Below are 17,724 nucleotides of genomic sequence, written 5' to 3' on the forward strand. Positions count from 1 at the left end.
AATATTGTGTGATATCTCTTAAATGTAAGTTATACAAATGGCGTTATTATACTTGAGAGGAATTTGTCAAAATAAAGAATGGAGTTCATCTTCTTAAAGCGCAGTACACATTCATTACAGTTCTGAAAACTAGGGCGTAAACATAGGTGGAAAGGACGTTAAGCCAGGTAACAGACACCCCCCTACCCGCCCCATGCCGTCCTGTCACGTTCAAACACTTGATATTTAAAAATCGTTTTAAACTCCTTACAGAATTGAAAGTTGTTTTTTCACACTGTCCAGTAAGTAAGTAACGGATCAGGTAGCACTATCTCACAGTTCACCTTAACTCCTTCATCCGTCGCGCACGTGCCTCCTCAAAGCCGAGGCGCTGACACTTGCCACTCGGCAGGCAAAGGCCGGGGCACTTCCGGTCCCGAGGCCCGGAAACGCCGGCGTGCCGCCGAGGAGAGCCTGCTACGCATGCGCGCCCGGGCGCAGCCTCCCCGCAGCCACCCGTCTCGTTACGTCACCGCCAGCCAGGCTGGGACGGCAACCGGCGCGAGTTTTCAAAATGGGAGCGCAGAGGCGCCGCCCAGGCTTCGGAAGATACCCGGGAGACCTTTCGGTGGTTGTGCAGTCGTCGCCGGGAGCGGCGGCCTAGAGAGCGAAGCCTGATGGGCGCCAAGAACGGCTGGCTGCTTGGAGCGCTGCCTCGAAGGGACTGCGTGAAGGGAGCTGATCTGGGGAGCCCAGGCCGGGGCCTGGAAATATGGCGACTTGCATGGGGGAGAAGATCGAGGTGAAGAGACTCAGCTGTCTCAGCGGGGCGGGTGGGAGTCGCAGTGGCGCGAGTCAGGACTGCTGCGGGAAGGGGACCCGGCGAAGCTAACGGCTGTGGGGCGGGCACTGAGGTGCTCTGGGAGGGTCTCAGCCGCTGGGGGCCGGCTGTTTCGGGGCGGAGCGTCCCGCCCCCAGAGACTAGGGGTGGCTGGACAGGTGAGTCTCTCTCGGCCCCACCCTCCTGTCCCTACACTCGGCTTGGTGTCTGGGATCCCGCCGGAGCTACCGCGCTGAGCTGGGCATCTCCAAGGGGTTGGCGGTTACCTCAAGCGGGAGCTGTGGCGGGACCTCGGCCAGGCCCTTGGCTCCCAGGGGTTGGCTAGAGGTGGGAGGAGGGTGCGCAGGCTGCACCGAGGTTGAGGTACCAGAACATTAGAATGCTGTATCTGGAGCCGAGCCTGGAAGCTCACGGAGCCCCTCAAGACGTCAAGATGCTTTGCACCCCAGACACCTGCCCTATCGAGGTGTAATACCTGCTTGAATTTTAAATGCAAATTCCCCTCTCGATCTATTTTATCTTCTTTTTCCAGCCCCTTCCTTTCTTTCTTTTATACTGCTGTAAGTCATCACACATATTCTTTAATTTTAACTTTTAAGGATTTTAAAGTTGGAAATCTGCTTGGTAAAGGATCCTTTGCTGGTGTCTACAGAGCTGAGTCCATTCACACTGGTCTGGAAGTTGCAATCAAAATGGTAAGAATATATTAATCAACTTTGGAGATCTCCTTTGTAATTAACTAGAGAGATGTGATACTTGAGATTTCAGAAACTCCTTACCGACAGCCTTTTCTTTGATTATGCTCTAAAGATCCCATTGCTTAGGCAGAAGACAGTAGTTCCCAAGTCCAGCAGTTGAATTTATAGATATCTTAGGAGAGCCTTGACCATGTTTAAATATGTGTTTTATCTTCATTAATTTTCAATGGACCTAGTATCTGTCCTAATTATATGTATATACTTGGAGTAATTGATAAAAATCAAAGGGAAAATATGATTTGTTTATAAGAATACATTTGTGCATAGTTCCGCATTACACTGCAACAATCTGAAATACTATTCTTGATTGTTAGATCTCTGTAATAGCAATAACAGAAGCAATTAAGAATCACTTATCTAAATCAAAAAGTAAAGGGAAGTTTTTTTTAAACCTTGGCTAAATTTTTGTTGTTGTTATTATAAGTATGATAGTCAAGCTATTAAATTCTTTAAGTTGGGAGAAGGTATTAGAATGCATTGGGCAAACTTTCCTGGATGTCCTCTCTGCTGATTTTGTGGGGAAAACAAAGTAAATTGATCTCATAAAGAAGTAGATAAAAATACTTCAGAATATTTTAAAGTATACTTTCTTTATAAAGTTAACTTTTGACAACTTCACATTTGAAAACTTATTATCAACATTTAAACCTCTCATGTTACATTAGATAGATAAGAAAGCCATGTACAAAGCTGGAATGGTACAGAGAGTTCAAAATGAGGTGAAAATACATTGCCAATTGAAACATCCTTCTATCTTGGAGGTAAGATGCAAATTTTATTTAAATTTTTTTTGAAAGTGGCCAAGGACATTGAATTTTGAATTTTTTGTATATTATAATTAATATGCTCTTTTACATTTCAGCTGTATAATTACTTTGAAGATAACAATTATGTTTACTTAGTATTAGAAATGTGCCATAATGGAGAAATGAACAGATATCTAAAGAACAGAAGGAAACCATTTTCAGAAAATGAAGGTAGGCTGCCTTTTTTATCTTTTTTTTTTTAAGATATATATTTTACTTTATGTAGTTTTGAAAAATATTCTATTGTAATAGTAAAATCTTTATAATTATTACTTTGAGCTATAAAAGGCAATCTCCCCCCACACACAAATTATGAGATATTAATAATTCCTATAAATAATGCAAGCATTACAGAAGTAAAAGGAGAAATTTGTTATTCATTTTTCCCAAAACCACATTTTAACTTAAATCATTGGTTCCAATTTAGTGTGTACCCTTTTAAATTTAGAAAAAGCTTTTTAGAATGTTATTGATGACTATGTAAGTTTCTAAGTCAAGCACAAGTAACTATTGAAACCATTTATAATAGAAAATATCAATTATGAATAGAGCAATATAATGAGCCCCCATGAACTTAAACCAGTTTTTAAAATTATCAACTCAAGGTCAAGTTGTTTCGTTTGTATCCTTCTATTGCTCTTAGTTTCCCAGAGTATTTTGAAGAAAATTAGAGACTTCTATTTATATAGAGATATTTTGGTGTGCATCTTTAAAAGATACAGACTTAAAAAGAAAAAAAATAACCACAAAGTCATTGTCAGACCTAATAATTCCTTACTATCAAATACATAGTCAGAGACGTGGTTCCATAGTGTAGCAGTTAGCATATCTGTTTTACATGCAGAAAGTCCTGAGTCCACGCCCCAGTGGAGCTGCGGTTCAAGGTCTGTGGCCATACCACCCAGAATAAGCCTGATGTCTGATCTGGGAAGCTAAGTAGGGTCAGACCTGGTTAGTACTTGGATGGGAGAACACCTAGGAATACCAGGTGCTGTAAGCATAAATAATAATAAATAATTTTTAAAAATACATAGTTTCAACCTCCCTAATTTCTTATAAATAACTTTTTACAGTTCAGATAAGGCTCAAGTCCATGCATCATCTTACAATTTTTTTCAAATTATCTTACCTTAATAACTAAAATTGCAGATAAGCTAAGAAAGGTTGTTTTTGTACATTTGTACATAGGCTTTTTGTACATTTAAATCTATATAACCCATTTGGAAAACAATTTGGTTATATATATATTATGTTATGAAAATGTTCATATTCTTTCAATAAAAGTACATAATACAAATTGGAAATAAATCCATACAAATATTAATACAGATTACTGCATTTTTCATAATACTATTTAATAGTAAGGCATTTTTTTTTTAAATGGTGTCATTGGTTAATGAAATCTAGCAAGTTTCAAGCGTACAATTCAACAGGGATATATATTGCATTGCGTGTTCACCGCCCATAGTTAGATTTCTTTTTGTCACCACATATTTGACCCTTTCTACCCCATCTACCTCCTCCCTCCCCAGTAAGGCCTTTTTAAGACAAAACCTGCAAAATTTGCATAAGGAAAATTATGAATTTGATTAAAATTAAGAATGTCTATGACAAAAGATACTGTTAAGAAATTTAAAAGACAAAGATAGGAAGAATATATTTGTAAAAATATGGCTGGCAAATTAATATTAAAAATGTAAGTTATGGCTAAAACAAAAAAAAAAACAAGTAGGAAAATGGGCGAGGGGATATAAGCAGACTATTTATAGAGAGAAAGTGTACCTGGTTAATAAACCTGAAAAGAAGTTCACACTCAATTGTAGTCATAAGAATACCAACTAAAATAAGTACCATTTTTGTATTCATAGATTGAGACTACCTAATATTAACAAGGATGCACATGAAAATACAGCTTTTTAGAAAGCAGTTTGGCAACACATTAAAATACTGAGATTTATCCTTCAACTTAGTGATTCTGCTTTTTGAATTTACTATAGAAAAGCACCTCATAATGTACACAAAAAAATAAGCATGTACAAGAATGTTTATTGGTCTGTTTTTTTATAATCTTGAAATACCAGAAATGACCCAAATTTTCATACAATAGCAATTAAATAAAATGAAGATCTGGACATAGAAATATCTCCAAGAAATATTGGGAGGTGAGGAGCAATGAAACTATGGTTTTATACCTTTTTATATAAAATGTATTTATTAAAACATTTCTATAGATTTAAATGTATGTAAGCACACAGAAGAAAAGTATAAAAGAATATATACAAACTGTTAATAGTGATTGCTTTTTGAGACGGTTTGAGAGGACAGCAGAGGAACTCTAACTTGCTTTTTTTTACAATTAGAATGTATTTATGAATTATTTGCTCAACTATAAATATGTTCTCTTGATTGCTAGGGACTTCTGGTTACCATGATTACTCTAGTCACTTCCAATTGCTAATAAAATTAAGCTTCCCTTAACAATAGATAGAAAACTCATCAATTGGAAAGGACAAAGATTAAATAAAAGGAGTACCTAGTTATCTTAAAGGGAATTAAGGAATATTATGAAATTATCAGCATGGTATTTGGTCGGTAAAACTAAACTGCAGGCCAGTGTTCTAAATTTAATACTGTAGCATGTGTACTTGGGTTTCATAATGTATTCTAAATACTCTTGCAGATTTTCTAAATTGTAAGATTTATTTTTTTTGCATTCTCACAGCTCGACACTTCATGCACCAGATTATCACAGGAATGCTGTATCTCCATTCTCATGGTATATTACACCGGGACCTCACTCTTTCTAACCTCTTACTCACGCGTAACATGAACATCAAGATTGCTGATTTTGGGCTGGCAACTCAATTGAAAATGCCACATGAAAAGCACTATACATTATGTGGAACTCCTAATTACATTTCACCAGAAATTGCAACTCGAAGTGCACATGGACTTGAATCTGATATTTGGTCCTTGGGCTGTATGTTTTATACGTTACTTATTGGCAGACCACCATTTGACACTGACACAGTGAAGAACACATTAAATAAAGTAGTGTTAGCAGATTATGAAATGCCAACTTTTTTGTCAAGAGAGGCCAAAGACCTTATTCATCAGTTACTTCGTAGAAATCCAGCAGACCGTTTAAGTCTGTCTTCAGTATTAGACCATCCTTTTATGTCCCGAAATTCTTCAACAAAAAAGAAAGATTTAGGAACTGTAGAAGACTCAATTGATAGTGGACATGCCACAATATCTACTGCAATTACGGCTTCTTCAGGTGCCAGTATAAGTGGTAGTTTATTTGACAGAAGAAGACTTTTGATTGGTCAGCCGCTCCCGAATAAAATGACTGTATTTCCAAAGAACAAAAATTCAAGTGATTTTTCTTCTTTAGAAGATGGAAGCAGTTTTTATACTCAGTGGGGAAATCAAGAACAGGAAACCAGTAATAGTGGAAGGGGAAGAGTAATCCAAGATGCAGAAGAAAGACCACATTCTCGATACCTTCGTAGAGCTCATTCCTCTGATAGATCTGGCACTTCTCCTAGTCAATCTCGAGCGAACACACATGCAATGGAACGATGTCACTCAGCTGAAATGCTTTCTCAATCCAAAAGATCAGGAGTAGATGAAAATGAAGAAAGATACTCACCCACAAACAGCAATGTCAATATTTTTCACTTCTTTAAAGAAAAGACAGCTGCTAATTCTGGATCTTTTGAAAGGCCTGATAACGATCAAGCACAGTAAGAATAATTCTATCAAATACATTTTACTTTTTTGATAAACATTCCATTAGCACAATATGACGATGCCTCTAAATAAGGGGTTTACCTTTTTCTAACGTTAAGTAGTCTTTGGGCACTTCTTAACTATGATTTCTATGTCTTACAAGGAAGAGAATCAGAATGATGATTTTGAATTGTTGTTAAGAATATCTTAATATGCATGTATGTGCTCATGAATGTGTTTGTAGAATACTTGGGAATATTTAGTTTCATTTTTTTTTATATGAAGCAGATCTCCAGGGCAAACTATGATATTAAACATGTTTCATCTTTAAAGAACTCTAATAGTAACTATAAACATACATATGTAAAGAGAGAAGCTGAGCCTAAGTGAGGAGTAATATTATTGACTGCTTCTCACCTGAAACCTAGTCTTTTAGTGACGTTGTATACGTGTTTTTGCAAGCTTTGATTTTTATGCTTAAATTACAAGAGGGCTGTAACCATAAACATTGTCACAGTGCCATGGGCATTTTGGCATGAGAGTTTAGCTTCTTAGGGACAACTTAGTTATGCAAATATTGGTTTCTGTAGTTACTTTAAAATTTTCAGATATTTAAGTAAGACATCACCCCTTTAAAGTATTTTTACCTTAAAAAGTTATTTCCTGATAATTTTATTTTACGGGAATTAAAAAAAAAATTGTTTTTGGTCTGTTTAGCTCCAGTCATCGTCCAGGAAAAACTCCTTTTCCACTTCCAGACCAGACATCTCAGGCTGAAATGGTGCAACAGTGGTTTGGGAATTTGCAAATCAATGGTGAGTTTTAATGAATGGCTTAATAAAAATTAAAGACTTAGCAAGCATCGACCTTTTCTGTTTGGGTTTTCTTTAAAAAATAATGCACATTCAATTAACTATGTTGTAATAATAGTAATAATTATTAACAAATTTTGAGTATTTACCATGTTAGCCACTGTCGTCCATGCATAGCATATATTATTCTCACAAAAAACATAAAAGGACAATACTATCATTAGCTTTATCTTTGGAAGGATGAGAAAACTGGTGCACAGGGCATAATTTGCCAAGCTACACTGCCAATAAAGGAAATAGGAGCCAGGATTCCAACCCCAGCAGTCTGGCTCAGAGACTTTACTTTTAACCCCTATGTTCCTGAAGCCTCTCTGTAATAAGCATCTACTATCAGTGCCTATGAAATAAAAGATGGTTGACCTTATTTTTAAGTAGAAGCTTATGTGGACATAATGGTTTACCAATGGGACCTCACACTAAAGTATTAAACAGCTGTCATCCAAGTCATTATTTTATTTGTATAGAGAGAGTTTGAAAGTTAAAACATTTATCATTAATTAACTTGACAGATCCACAGAAGGTAGGTTGGAAAATAATGATGCAATAAAGAGAGAATAAAAAAGAAACATACGGAGAGGAGGAGATCGTTTTTTACTGAGTATTATATTACCTCACATAAAGAGTGCATAACATGGCTGTAATTTAAGCAGAGTTGTTATGTCATCTCAAGAGTCTGTTCTTTATTTTTTTTAAATGTATATTATTTTCAAGAGCCCAAGAGAACTTTTTCATGTATACTTGTTGAAGATGATAATTCAATTTATATTTTTAAAATATAAAACTTAGTCTATAGTTTACTCGATGTACTTAATCTTGCATTTAACCTATTGTGTTTATTCATATATTAATTGGTAGCATAGACTTATCTGAGATGGAGAAATAATGTTTACAATAATTAATAGTGCTGCTGCAATTATAAAGTATAATATTTAATAGAAAGTATTTCTGTCATAGGAATAGAGAGGAAAACACTTAAAACTCATTTAAAGGAAGAATCGCAATTTTTGGAGTCTAGCATTTGAAAATTTGGCTTACTGCATTTTATATAGTTTAATCATTTTGAGGACTTTAAAAAAATTTTTCCATGTGAACATTAAAACCAGATAAAATCTAAAAGAGTAAAGATCAATAAGAACTTTTTAAAAAATGTGGCTTCAAATACATTTGTGATATTAAATATTAAGAATAATATTGAAGCTATTTCATATATTGTAGTGTTTTTTGCTTTTATTTCCATGTTTTGTAAATAAGGATGGTATATACCTTAGCATAAAGAGAATAAATTTACATATTATGTAGAATGATTACCTGGGAAATCCTGTCATCTTTGTATTTGTCACAGCATTGGCAGTTGCTTGTTTAGAATTAGTAGGTGACTAGTTTTGCCTTGATGGAAAAATTAATATGATATTAATGTCTTTTCTTTCATAGTCTTGAGAATATTGAAGACATTCCTTTACAGTGTGGCTTAAAATGTCCTTGAAAAATCACTTTTATTATGTCATATCTTAAACTGCTTATTAGAAAAATTTTGAGCTTTTTTAACTAGATTTCTTTTGTTTCTCAAAAAAAAATATTATAAAGCAACATAACATTGCTTTGTGTAGACTTGGCTTTTTAATTTTTCCATGCAATTGCTTTCTTCTGTGTGTATTACAGCTCATTTAAAAGAAACTACTGAGCACAACAGCATCAGCCCAAACAGAGACTTCCGGGGCAATCTGGATTTGCAGGACGAGCCAAGAAATGTCTGGACTGATATAAGAGCCAAAAAGAGCCCTGATGCTTCTGACAATGCTCAGTCTGTAAAACAGCTAAATACCATGAAATACATGACTGCATTTCATAGTAAACCTGACACAATTCAACAAGAATCTATTTTTGGCTTAGAACCTCTTTCCGAACAAAGCAAGATGAGGGGTATGGAGCCACCATTAGGTTTTCAGAAACGTACATTACGAAGCATTACATCTCCTTTGACAGCTTATAGGTTAAAACCAATCAGACAGAAAACCAAGAAGGCTGTGGTATGTCTCATTATTTTTCAAAACTATTATGTGATATTTTCTTGAGTACAATGGTATCTGATATCAACTATAGTGTTTTTTTAGGTTTCTATAGTGTCCTTGTACTTTTGACATGTATATAGTAAGCTCATTTAAAAGAGAAGAGGCTGGGTGCTGATAGAAAAATGGCTGTTTCTATCTGGCTACTTTAAAAATGGTGAATCGATGCTGCTAATTTTTGAATTTTAAATTATTGATGATGAACAACATTTAAAAATAATACTGGCCAAATACCGAGTTAAATATTACTTTATTCACAGTTTCAATCACTAAATTAATAATAACACTTTTGCTTTTGTTTTGATATACAATCCAGTCTCAAATCAAAAAGATAAATTAGCAAATTAACTTTCTCTAAGCATCTGAAACTATTCAAGGAAAACAAGTATGCACAAAATTAAGTTTAGAGTTTAAGATGTCGGGTTAGATTAGGGAATGGTGATTTTTATTTTTTAATTCTGCCTTCATCCTGTTTTCCATTTCGCCCAGTCTTGCTTTTGTTTGCATTACTATTGTCTTTTCAAAGTCCTTATTCTCCACCCTACCTTCTGCTCCCTTTCTGCGTACTGGTTATTATTTCACGCTTCATTATACCTTCTTACCTTTGCTCCTTATGTTTCACAGTTGCACTCAAATACACCTCTGGTCCAGACAGTTTCAGTGAAGCAGCTATTTTATTCTGACTTTAATTTTATGTTTGCCATGGTTAAGTACTTTTCTCTTAAGTATTAATATACGTCAGAGCTATTCTAGTAAAGAGAATTGATTTTAATTGCTTATTTTTTTTTTTAGGTGAGCATACTAGATTCTGAGGAGGTATGTGTGGAACTTCTAAAGGAGCATACATCTCAAGAATATGTGAAAGAAGTTCTTCAAATATCTAGTGATGGAAATATGGTAATGTGGATTTACTTTATTATCTTGCAACTACATCAGTTAAGGATTTAGTCTTCTAATTCATTTTATAATGATGAAGGTATCGTTAAAATTTTTAAAAATCAGTTTTCCTGGTAATGATAGCATCTGGAATTTAAAAACTAAAATGGCATATATATGTATATTTAAGTAAATTAGTGTGGGTTTAACAATAGTTATAACTAGTAATAAAATCTAAACTTTAGGCTTAAGGTTAAGGAGCAAAAAACTTACTTTTAGAGTATATTTAGCATTTACAAAAATAGTATTTAATATTGTGAGCTCATTTCATAATTCATTAAGAAAATACAGTGCTTAACTTAATGGCATATAATTAGAATTCTTAAAATTTTTTTTTTTTTTGGCAGATCACTATTTATTATCCAAATGATGGAAGAGGTTTTCCTCTTGCTGATAGACCGCCGCCACCTACTGACAACATCAGTAGGTACAGCTTTGACAATTTACCAGGTAAATAAATTTGCCAGAGAATACATTTAGATAATGGACTTATATATATATAAACTCTATGTATGTGGTCATCACAGGTTGTAAATCTTAACATCTGTCAGGCTGCAGGTCATGCTCTTGTGTTAATATCAGGTGAGATGGCATATACCTTACTACTACCACGTTTAGTTATATTCTGTGTTATAATGGTAAAAACTAACTCTGGGATATTTGTCATATATCAAACAAATATAATGTGTATGCTTTCCTAACATAAAAAGAGCTATATTTCTTTTTCTAAAAGTCACTTTGTTTTGATAGCTCAGGTAGAAATCTTTTCATTTCACTTGTAAAACTTTCCTGGAATTATTAACTTACGTATATAATAAGGAGGTGATTCAAAGAAAGATTTTTAAATAGTCATAACAGTAGCCATCAGATTTTATTATATATTTCCTGGGAATTTCATTTTACTGTCTTTAGTTTTCAGGTTTTTGGGTTTTTTTTTTTAGTTTTTTAAGTTCTTTTTAGTTAATAGACTTACATATCTAAAATATTTTTATGTTGGTCATGGGATTACTAACCTATCAACTTGAAATTTTGAAGAAGAGAAATAAATATTAAATTTTCATGAGATTTTTATTAAGTGAACACTTTATTCCCTTAAATATGTATTTTTTCCCCCCTCTAGAAAAGTACTGGCGAAAATATCAGTATGCTTCCAGATTTGTACAGCTCGTGAGATCTAAGTCTCCCAAAATCACTTATTTTACAAGATATGCTAAATGTGTTTTGATGGAAAATTCCCCTGGTGCTGATTTTGAGGTTTGGTTTTATAATGGTAAGTGCCATTTTAAAATGGTAATTTTTTTAGTCTACAGCCATGGTATCCTGAACAAGCCCAATCCTGTCTGATCTCAGACCAGGATCGGGCCTGGTTAGTACTTGGAGGGGAGACCACCAAAAAATTCCAGGTGCTGTAGGCATAAAAAATAACAAAAATGAGAGATTGTCAGCTGACAAGGTCCTTGCAGTCTGTGGGGTCAACCAAAGGTTGCCTCAACTAAAAACAAATAATAAATAAATAAATACACAAATAAATAAATAAAATGGTAATTTTCTTTCCCCTCTAGGTTCGGAAATTTAATTTAGTTTGGTGTTATGTTTTAATTCCACATGGCAGGTTTTTAAGACACACATATTTGAGAAACTCAAATGGACATATATCAAATTATGAGAATTATGTGCAAAAGGATATGGTTGAACCATAGAATTTTGCTTTCTAAATTTATTCTATAAAGATGATTTTTTAACCCATAAAACTCCTTCCTTTAAGGCAGGGATCCCCAACCCCTGGACCACAGACTATTAGGTCTGTGGCCTGTTAGGAACTGGGCTGCACAGCAGAAGGTGAGCAGCAGGTGAGGGAGCAAAGCTTCAGCTGTGTTTGTAGCCACTGCCCAGCACTAGCATTGCCGCCTCAGCCCCACAACAGATCATCAGACATTCAGTTCTCATAGGAGCACCAGTCCTGGTGCCGAAAAGGTTGGGGAACACTGCTTTAAAGGACATGTAACACGTAGTCACACAGTACACACATAATAACTGTCCTTTTGTTTTTGTATGAAAGTGGTGGTTTTTAAAAATATTGTAAATATCTCAGATTTGTCAAATATATGCAGAAAAGAAAAACGGATGGCCTGTATTTACTGAAAACTTTGAGAGCCTTGTTTTATTAATGGTCAATAAGTAAATATAAATGATACCATAATCTAGGGGCCATTATGAACTGGTATGCTAATAAATATAATTGTGGGAATATTTAAAGAAATGATAAAAGAATAGTTTTCTTATTTTTTAAGGAGCAAAGATACTCAAAACAGAAGCTTTAACTCATGTGATTGAAAAGACTGGGAGATCTTATACCATAAAAGGTGAAAGTGAAGTTAATAGCTTGAAAGAGGAAATAAAAATGTATATGGACCATGCTAATGAGGTATGTACCTACTTACACACATTTCATACCAATTAATGGTCACAAATTATATAGATAAAGTAATGATGGAAAGTGCTTTTCTTTTGAAATAGGGCCATCGTATTTGTTTAGCACTGGAATCCATAATTTCAGAAGAGGAAAAGAAAAGTGGAAGTGCTCCTTTTTTCCCAATAATCGTAGGAAGGTAACTGCTTGAAAACTTTGAACAGTAAAATAGTTTCCTATGGCTCAATGCATAGGAAATGTTTGAAAAACAGTTTGATGTTTACATTATAAACGTTGTTTACCTTTCTGTGAATTGAAAGCTTTAAGGGAATATGTTTAGACATTTCTTTCTCCTTTAGAAAACCTAGTTGTACTAGCTTACCTCAGGCCTTGTCACCTCCTTCTGTGGATCCAAACTACCCAATGAGAGAGAGACCATCTTTGAGTAGAATGATCATAAATAGTGCTGCTTCTTCGAAACAAGCACCGACATCTATTCCTTCTGTAAGTAAATGTATGCCACTTCTGTACCTAGAACTCTTCAATGATTGCCTGATGCCCTTGATATAAAATCAAAACTCCTTACTGTCATCTTTTTAATTCTACAGCCTCATGCTAAGCTACTTCACCCCACACTTATGTGCTTGAGCCACAGAAGTCATCTTTTAGTTCTTTAAGTTGGACTCTCACAGCCTTTCCACATGCTGTTCACTTTACCTGGAACTCTTTTTCCCAGCCCCTCAATGGTTAATTCTTTTTCATTTTTCAGGTCTCAGTTTAAATGATACCTCAGACAGACCTAACCTTACCCCTCTGGGAAAAAGCTAAATATATTAAATTACATATTGTTTTTTTTTTATTTTTACTTGTAAAATATCATTAACTGTCTTTATATCCATGCCTAGCTCTTGGTTAAATAAACTTATCATATTTTTACTCAATAAACTATCATGCCAGTGAAAACTATATAATAACATAGCATAAAACTCAACATTAAAGAAGATCTATGTATGTATATATGTACATGTATGAGTACATATACATACATGTACATATTATAATTGCACCTATGGAAAATTATGCCTTGGGAATAAGGGAAAGATACCTATCAAAATGAAAAACAGCTTTTTTCCTAATTTTCCATAATGTCATGTTTTAATTTTTAAATTAAAAAAAAATACTTAATGAAAAATGTAATTTTTTACTTTTCCTGAAGTTAGCTTCTATAAATGCTAAGAGTTAATGCCTCCCTTTTACTATTTGTAGATGGTTACAAATGAAGGACTTGGCCTTACTGATGCAGCTTCTGGGACAAACATCCCTTCTAGTAGTCTAAAAGATTGTCTTCCTAGTACAGCGCAACTCCTGAAATCTGTTTTTGTGAAAAATGTTGGTTGGGCTACACAGGTGAGAAGTTTTTAGGAAAGTGAATTTTCTCAGTATGAATTTTTTTGGTTTCCACAGTGATTATACAATTACCTGAAAATGTAAAGTATTTAAATATTTCTCTTTGCAAGAAAGTTTTTATACCTTTTTTACGTTGGTTTTATCTTTAATAATTTAAACATTTTTTATTTGTATATAGTTAGAAAACTTTTAGGTATTGATAACAAATTGCCTGCTAAGGCCTAGGTGGCCTATTTTTGCCTTTTGTTTTTTAAGTAGAGCTCATCATAATGATTATTTATTAGGAATTGAGAAATGATGTACGGGGTATTTTAAATTTTAGAAACTATTGAATTTTTTTGAGTTTATTCACACCAAACTGACAACATATGACAGAGATCTCAAATGCTCCAAAGAATTAGAAACTAACTTTAATTTGGCAGAAAAGGATTTTTGCATTTGAAAGTCAAGTCTATATTGAGTTTCAAATTTACAGAATTTTCTGTAGGTATAAACCAACCTATATGTGTATGTTATCTAAAAGCTCGAAGCTTGGGGGCTTTTGAGAATGGCATATATCATTTTTACTTACCAGTACGATGCAGCTCAGTCCTTTACAGGTGTATCCCTAAAGGGAAGGGAACCAGCATTTGTTGGGTACCTACAATGTGGTGCCATGATTTCATATGTATTGTCTCATTAGTAGAGTTGATGTTACCTCCTTTCAATAGGTTGTAAAAGAACAGCTTATAATGGTTGATTGACTTGCACAGTACTACTTGTTAGTTGGCAGAGTCTGGATTTAAACCCAGAGTCTATGTTGTCTTCTCTGTACTCTTTTTAGAGTGGCGCATTGTAAAAATATCATTGACTAAAGTTTCAAAAGCTAAGATAATAATGTTCTCAGGCAGAAGGGAAATTTTGTGGCCTGAGGACAGAAAATAGAGGAAAATCCTAATTAAAGAAAGTGTTGCTTTTGTTATTTCCCAAATCTCTTCTTGGTTAGAACTACTATTTGAAAAACAACAGCTACTCAGATATCTAATGGAAATGAATGAGAAACAGCATTAATCTAGAATAATTTTAACACTCTAATGTCCTAGCAATTAAAGAGATTTTCTTGATGCTGCTACCATCACAGCCCCGAATTTGTAGTTACCTTTTTTTTTTTTAACTGTGTGACAAGCCTGTTAAACATGAGCACCTTTTAAGAACCTCAGATCCTCTATAGTAATGTTCCATGCTTATTATTTTTTTAGTTAACTAGTGGAGCTGTGTGGGTCCAGTTTAATGATGGATCTCAGCTGGTCGTGCAGGCAGGAGTGTCTTCTATCAGTTACACATCACCAAATGGTCAGACAACTCGGTAAGTTCTTAAAACATTGGCTAAGATTCAGTCTTTTGCTATGTTTTCTATATACATTGAAATAAATGTTTAATAAAGTTTTTCATTTTTGATAATGTTCCTATCAGTTAAATTATTAATTATTCTTAGCAGTTTATATAGTCTTTTTAATGCATTTTTTAGGATTATCTTCTTGATAATTGGTATGGATAATCCACTGCAAGTGGTTAGATTCCTTGTACCCTTATTATTCCATAGCCTAACTGGGTTGACCCTTTTCAGAAGTAATAGACTTCTAGGTTCAAAGTAATATACCTAAACAATTTGTGTAAAAGAAATAGAAACTAGGAATCTTTTAAGAGATTATTTTTCCTTGAATGAAAGCCTGTATTCTTTAATGTAATTAATGTTGACATACATTTTTGAATGTGTATGATCATTCTGTATGGAAGTATGTGCCAGGGATCATGCCAAAACAAGGAATCTGGCAATAGTCAGAATAAGGAATGGTTTGGTGTCCACATTTCAAACCATAACTTACTAAAAAGAGGTAGAGTACTGATGATGCCAGTACCAACATACTTTATGAGAAGTGCTTATTGTAATTACTTGAGACAAATATAATTTGTGGATCTCTACCAATTTTTTTTGTTAAATATGTGTATATATGCAGTGCCGTAATTTAAAGAACTACTCATGAAGTTAAAGGCTTTGTTAAATAAGCTCTTTCAAGTGCTCCAGAAAGTGGAAGGATGCACTTATAAAATGTGTGGGTAGAACCCATGTTCAGAAGATGAAAGTTCGGATTTTCTTAGTATGGTCAATTGGAAATTGTTAACATTTCGATAGAAACATATTCATAATATGTTTAGCTTAGTATTTTCCTTAGATTAGGGCCTTCAGTTTTATGTGGGATCCAGATAGATCTTCAGGTTGCTATAGACATTTTAAAGCCAGTTCAAATTTTTTGAGCTAATACTCTTTTTATTATGTAAATACATTTATAAATTGGTTTATTTTAAAAGGAAACAAATTGAGTATGCTTAACTTCATTTAGGTATAAATGATTTGTATAATTTTTCTGAGATACCTCGACATTGAACAATTATGAAAAATATAATGTGCCTTTTGGTACTTTCATACGAACCAAGTAATTAAGTAATGTTTTTTATTATTTTTTTTTTGATTCACTTAGATATGGAGAAAATGAAATATTACCAGAATACATCAAACAGAAATTACAGTGTCTTTCTTCCATCCTTTTGATGTTTTCTAATCCAGCTCTTAGTTTTCACTGATTAAAGCTCCTTTTAGATATATAAGTTTAATAAATAATGTTTTTCTCGGCTTTCAAGGGAAGTGACTTTTTCTTATTTAAAATAACTTCAGAAAGCCTTTCTATAAAAGAGAATTTTAGTCTACCATAGCGGATGTATTCTAATGAAAGAACAAAGCAGAATGAAACTTGAATTACAAAATGTAGTGGACATAGATTAAAATGGGACACACTTAACATTACTCTTAGAACATATACCCCCAAACTTACTGTGTTCATATATTTGTATTGAAGTCTTTTAAAATGGTATGTGGTATATTTGTGCTTTAATTGTTTTCCTTACTTCTCACATGTTGAGAATCACAGACAAAACATGCAGAACTTTTGAACATGTAAATAATGTGTATTTATGTTATGGGTAACATATGTAAACATGTAAATGTTTTATATTTACTTTTGTAGCACCAGTTTCTGATGAAGTATTTCTGCAAATGCATTTTATAATAAAGACAGTGCTATGTTACTTTATTTTTTGATTTATTTAAATACTTATTGTAAAATAAGTTACTAGTGAACTTGTTTTTAAATTTCGTTGCTTATTTGTTGAGGAGCTGACTAAATTTTAAAATTTTGCAAATGACACATTGTTTCTTTACCTGAAAATAATGTATATTTTAATGATAAACATTTTAACATTGAAGAACTTAATGCAGTTAACAGGATGAAAAAGAATGTTTGATAGGACAGCCATTTCTAATGAAATAGGAACAGAACGAAGCTATTTAAATATGATAGACTATTTAACCTAATGTTTCCCGATGATTTTTATAATCAGAGAAATATTAGAGCCAATTCCATTGCATAGGAGTACCCAATGTCAATTATTCAACTATGTTTTGAAGATTTTTGTCTAAGGTAATGAGAAGAAAAACAATTTGCAACATAAATTGCAAAATTAAAACAAGAAAATCATCTCTCTGTATCGGCAATTGGTAAAAAATAAATAATAGTGCTCCCTAAGATGAGCAGGGCATTCTCAAGATTAGAGTATAAATTTTAACAAAGCAATATGGCAATATCTATTAGAACTAACACATTTTAATACATGAATCCAAATTTTGGGATGAAAATTAAGCCCTTCTTTAGGGGAAAAACACACCAGAAATATGAGTTTCCCTTTAAAAACGGAAATAATAAAAAAATTCCTAGCTAATTTTCAAAAACTAAACTCCAAACACATTTTACTTTCACATAATTTAACTAGGTGTGTTTTTTTATGATCTCTTTTGGTCTTAATGTATCTTTGTTTCTCAT

The 17,724-nt window shown here is 33.6% G+C and overlaps 1 protein-coding gene across 1 annotated transcript; it reads left to right on the forward strand.

The window, feature by feature from the left end:
- Window positions 1-515: 515 nt before the first annotated feature.
- Window positions 516-16,938, forward strand: PLK4 (polo like kinase 4). Its single transcript, XM_016148098.2, has 16 exons — window positions 516-781; window positions 1,420-1,515; window positions 2,244-2,339; window positions 2,441-2,555; window positions 5,107-6,133; window positions 6,837-6,934; window positions 8,651-9,018; window positions 9,850-9,954; window positions 10,341-10,443; window positions 11,114-11,263; window positions 12,285-12,418; window positions 12,511-12,602; window positions 12,763-12,907; window positions 13,670-13,810; window positions 15,049-15,155; window positions 16,330-16,938. The coding sequence occupies exons 1-16, from the start codon at window positions 752-754 to the stop codon at window positions 16,430-16,432; spliced, it is 2,910 nt and encodes a 969-aa protein (XP_016003584.2). The 5' UTR covers window positions 516-751; the 3' UTR covers window positions 16,433-16,938.
- The last annotated feature ends 786 nt before the right edge of the window (window positions 16,939-17,724 follow it).

The sequence above is a fragment of the Rousettus aegyptiacus genome, unplaced genomic scaffold, assembly GCF_014176215.1.
Source record: "Rousettus aegyptiacus isolate mRouAeg1 unplaced genomic scaffold, mRouAeg1.p scaffold_m13_p_16, whole genome shotgun sequence".
NCBI lineage: Eukaryota > Metazoa > Chordata > Mammalia > Chiroptera > Pteropodidae > Rousettus > Rousettus aegyptiacus.

What these genes read in the sequence shown, in the direction of transcription:
- PLK4 (XM_016148098.2), top strand. Translation starts at nt 752, where the DNA reads ATGGCGACTTGCATGGGGGAGAAGATCGAG. An exon ending in ATATGGACCATGCTAATGAG is followed by an intron (nt 12,419 to 12,510) that starts GTATGTACCTAC and finishes CTTTTGAAATAG; the next exon opens with GGCCATCGTATTTGTTTAGC. An exon ending in ATGTTGGTTGGGCTACACAG is followed by an intron (nt 13,811 to 15,048) that starts GTGAGAAGTTTT and finishes TTATTTTTTTAG; the next exon opens with TTAACTAGTGGAGCTGTGTG.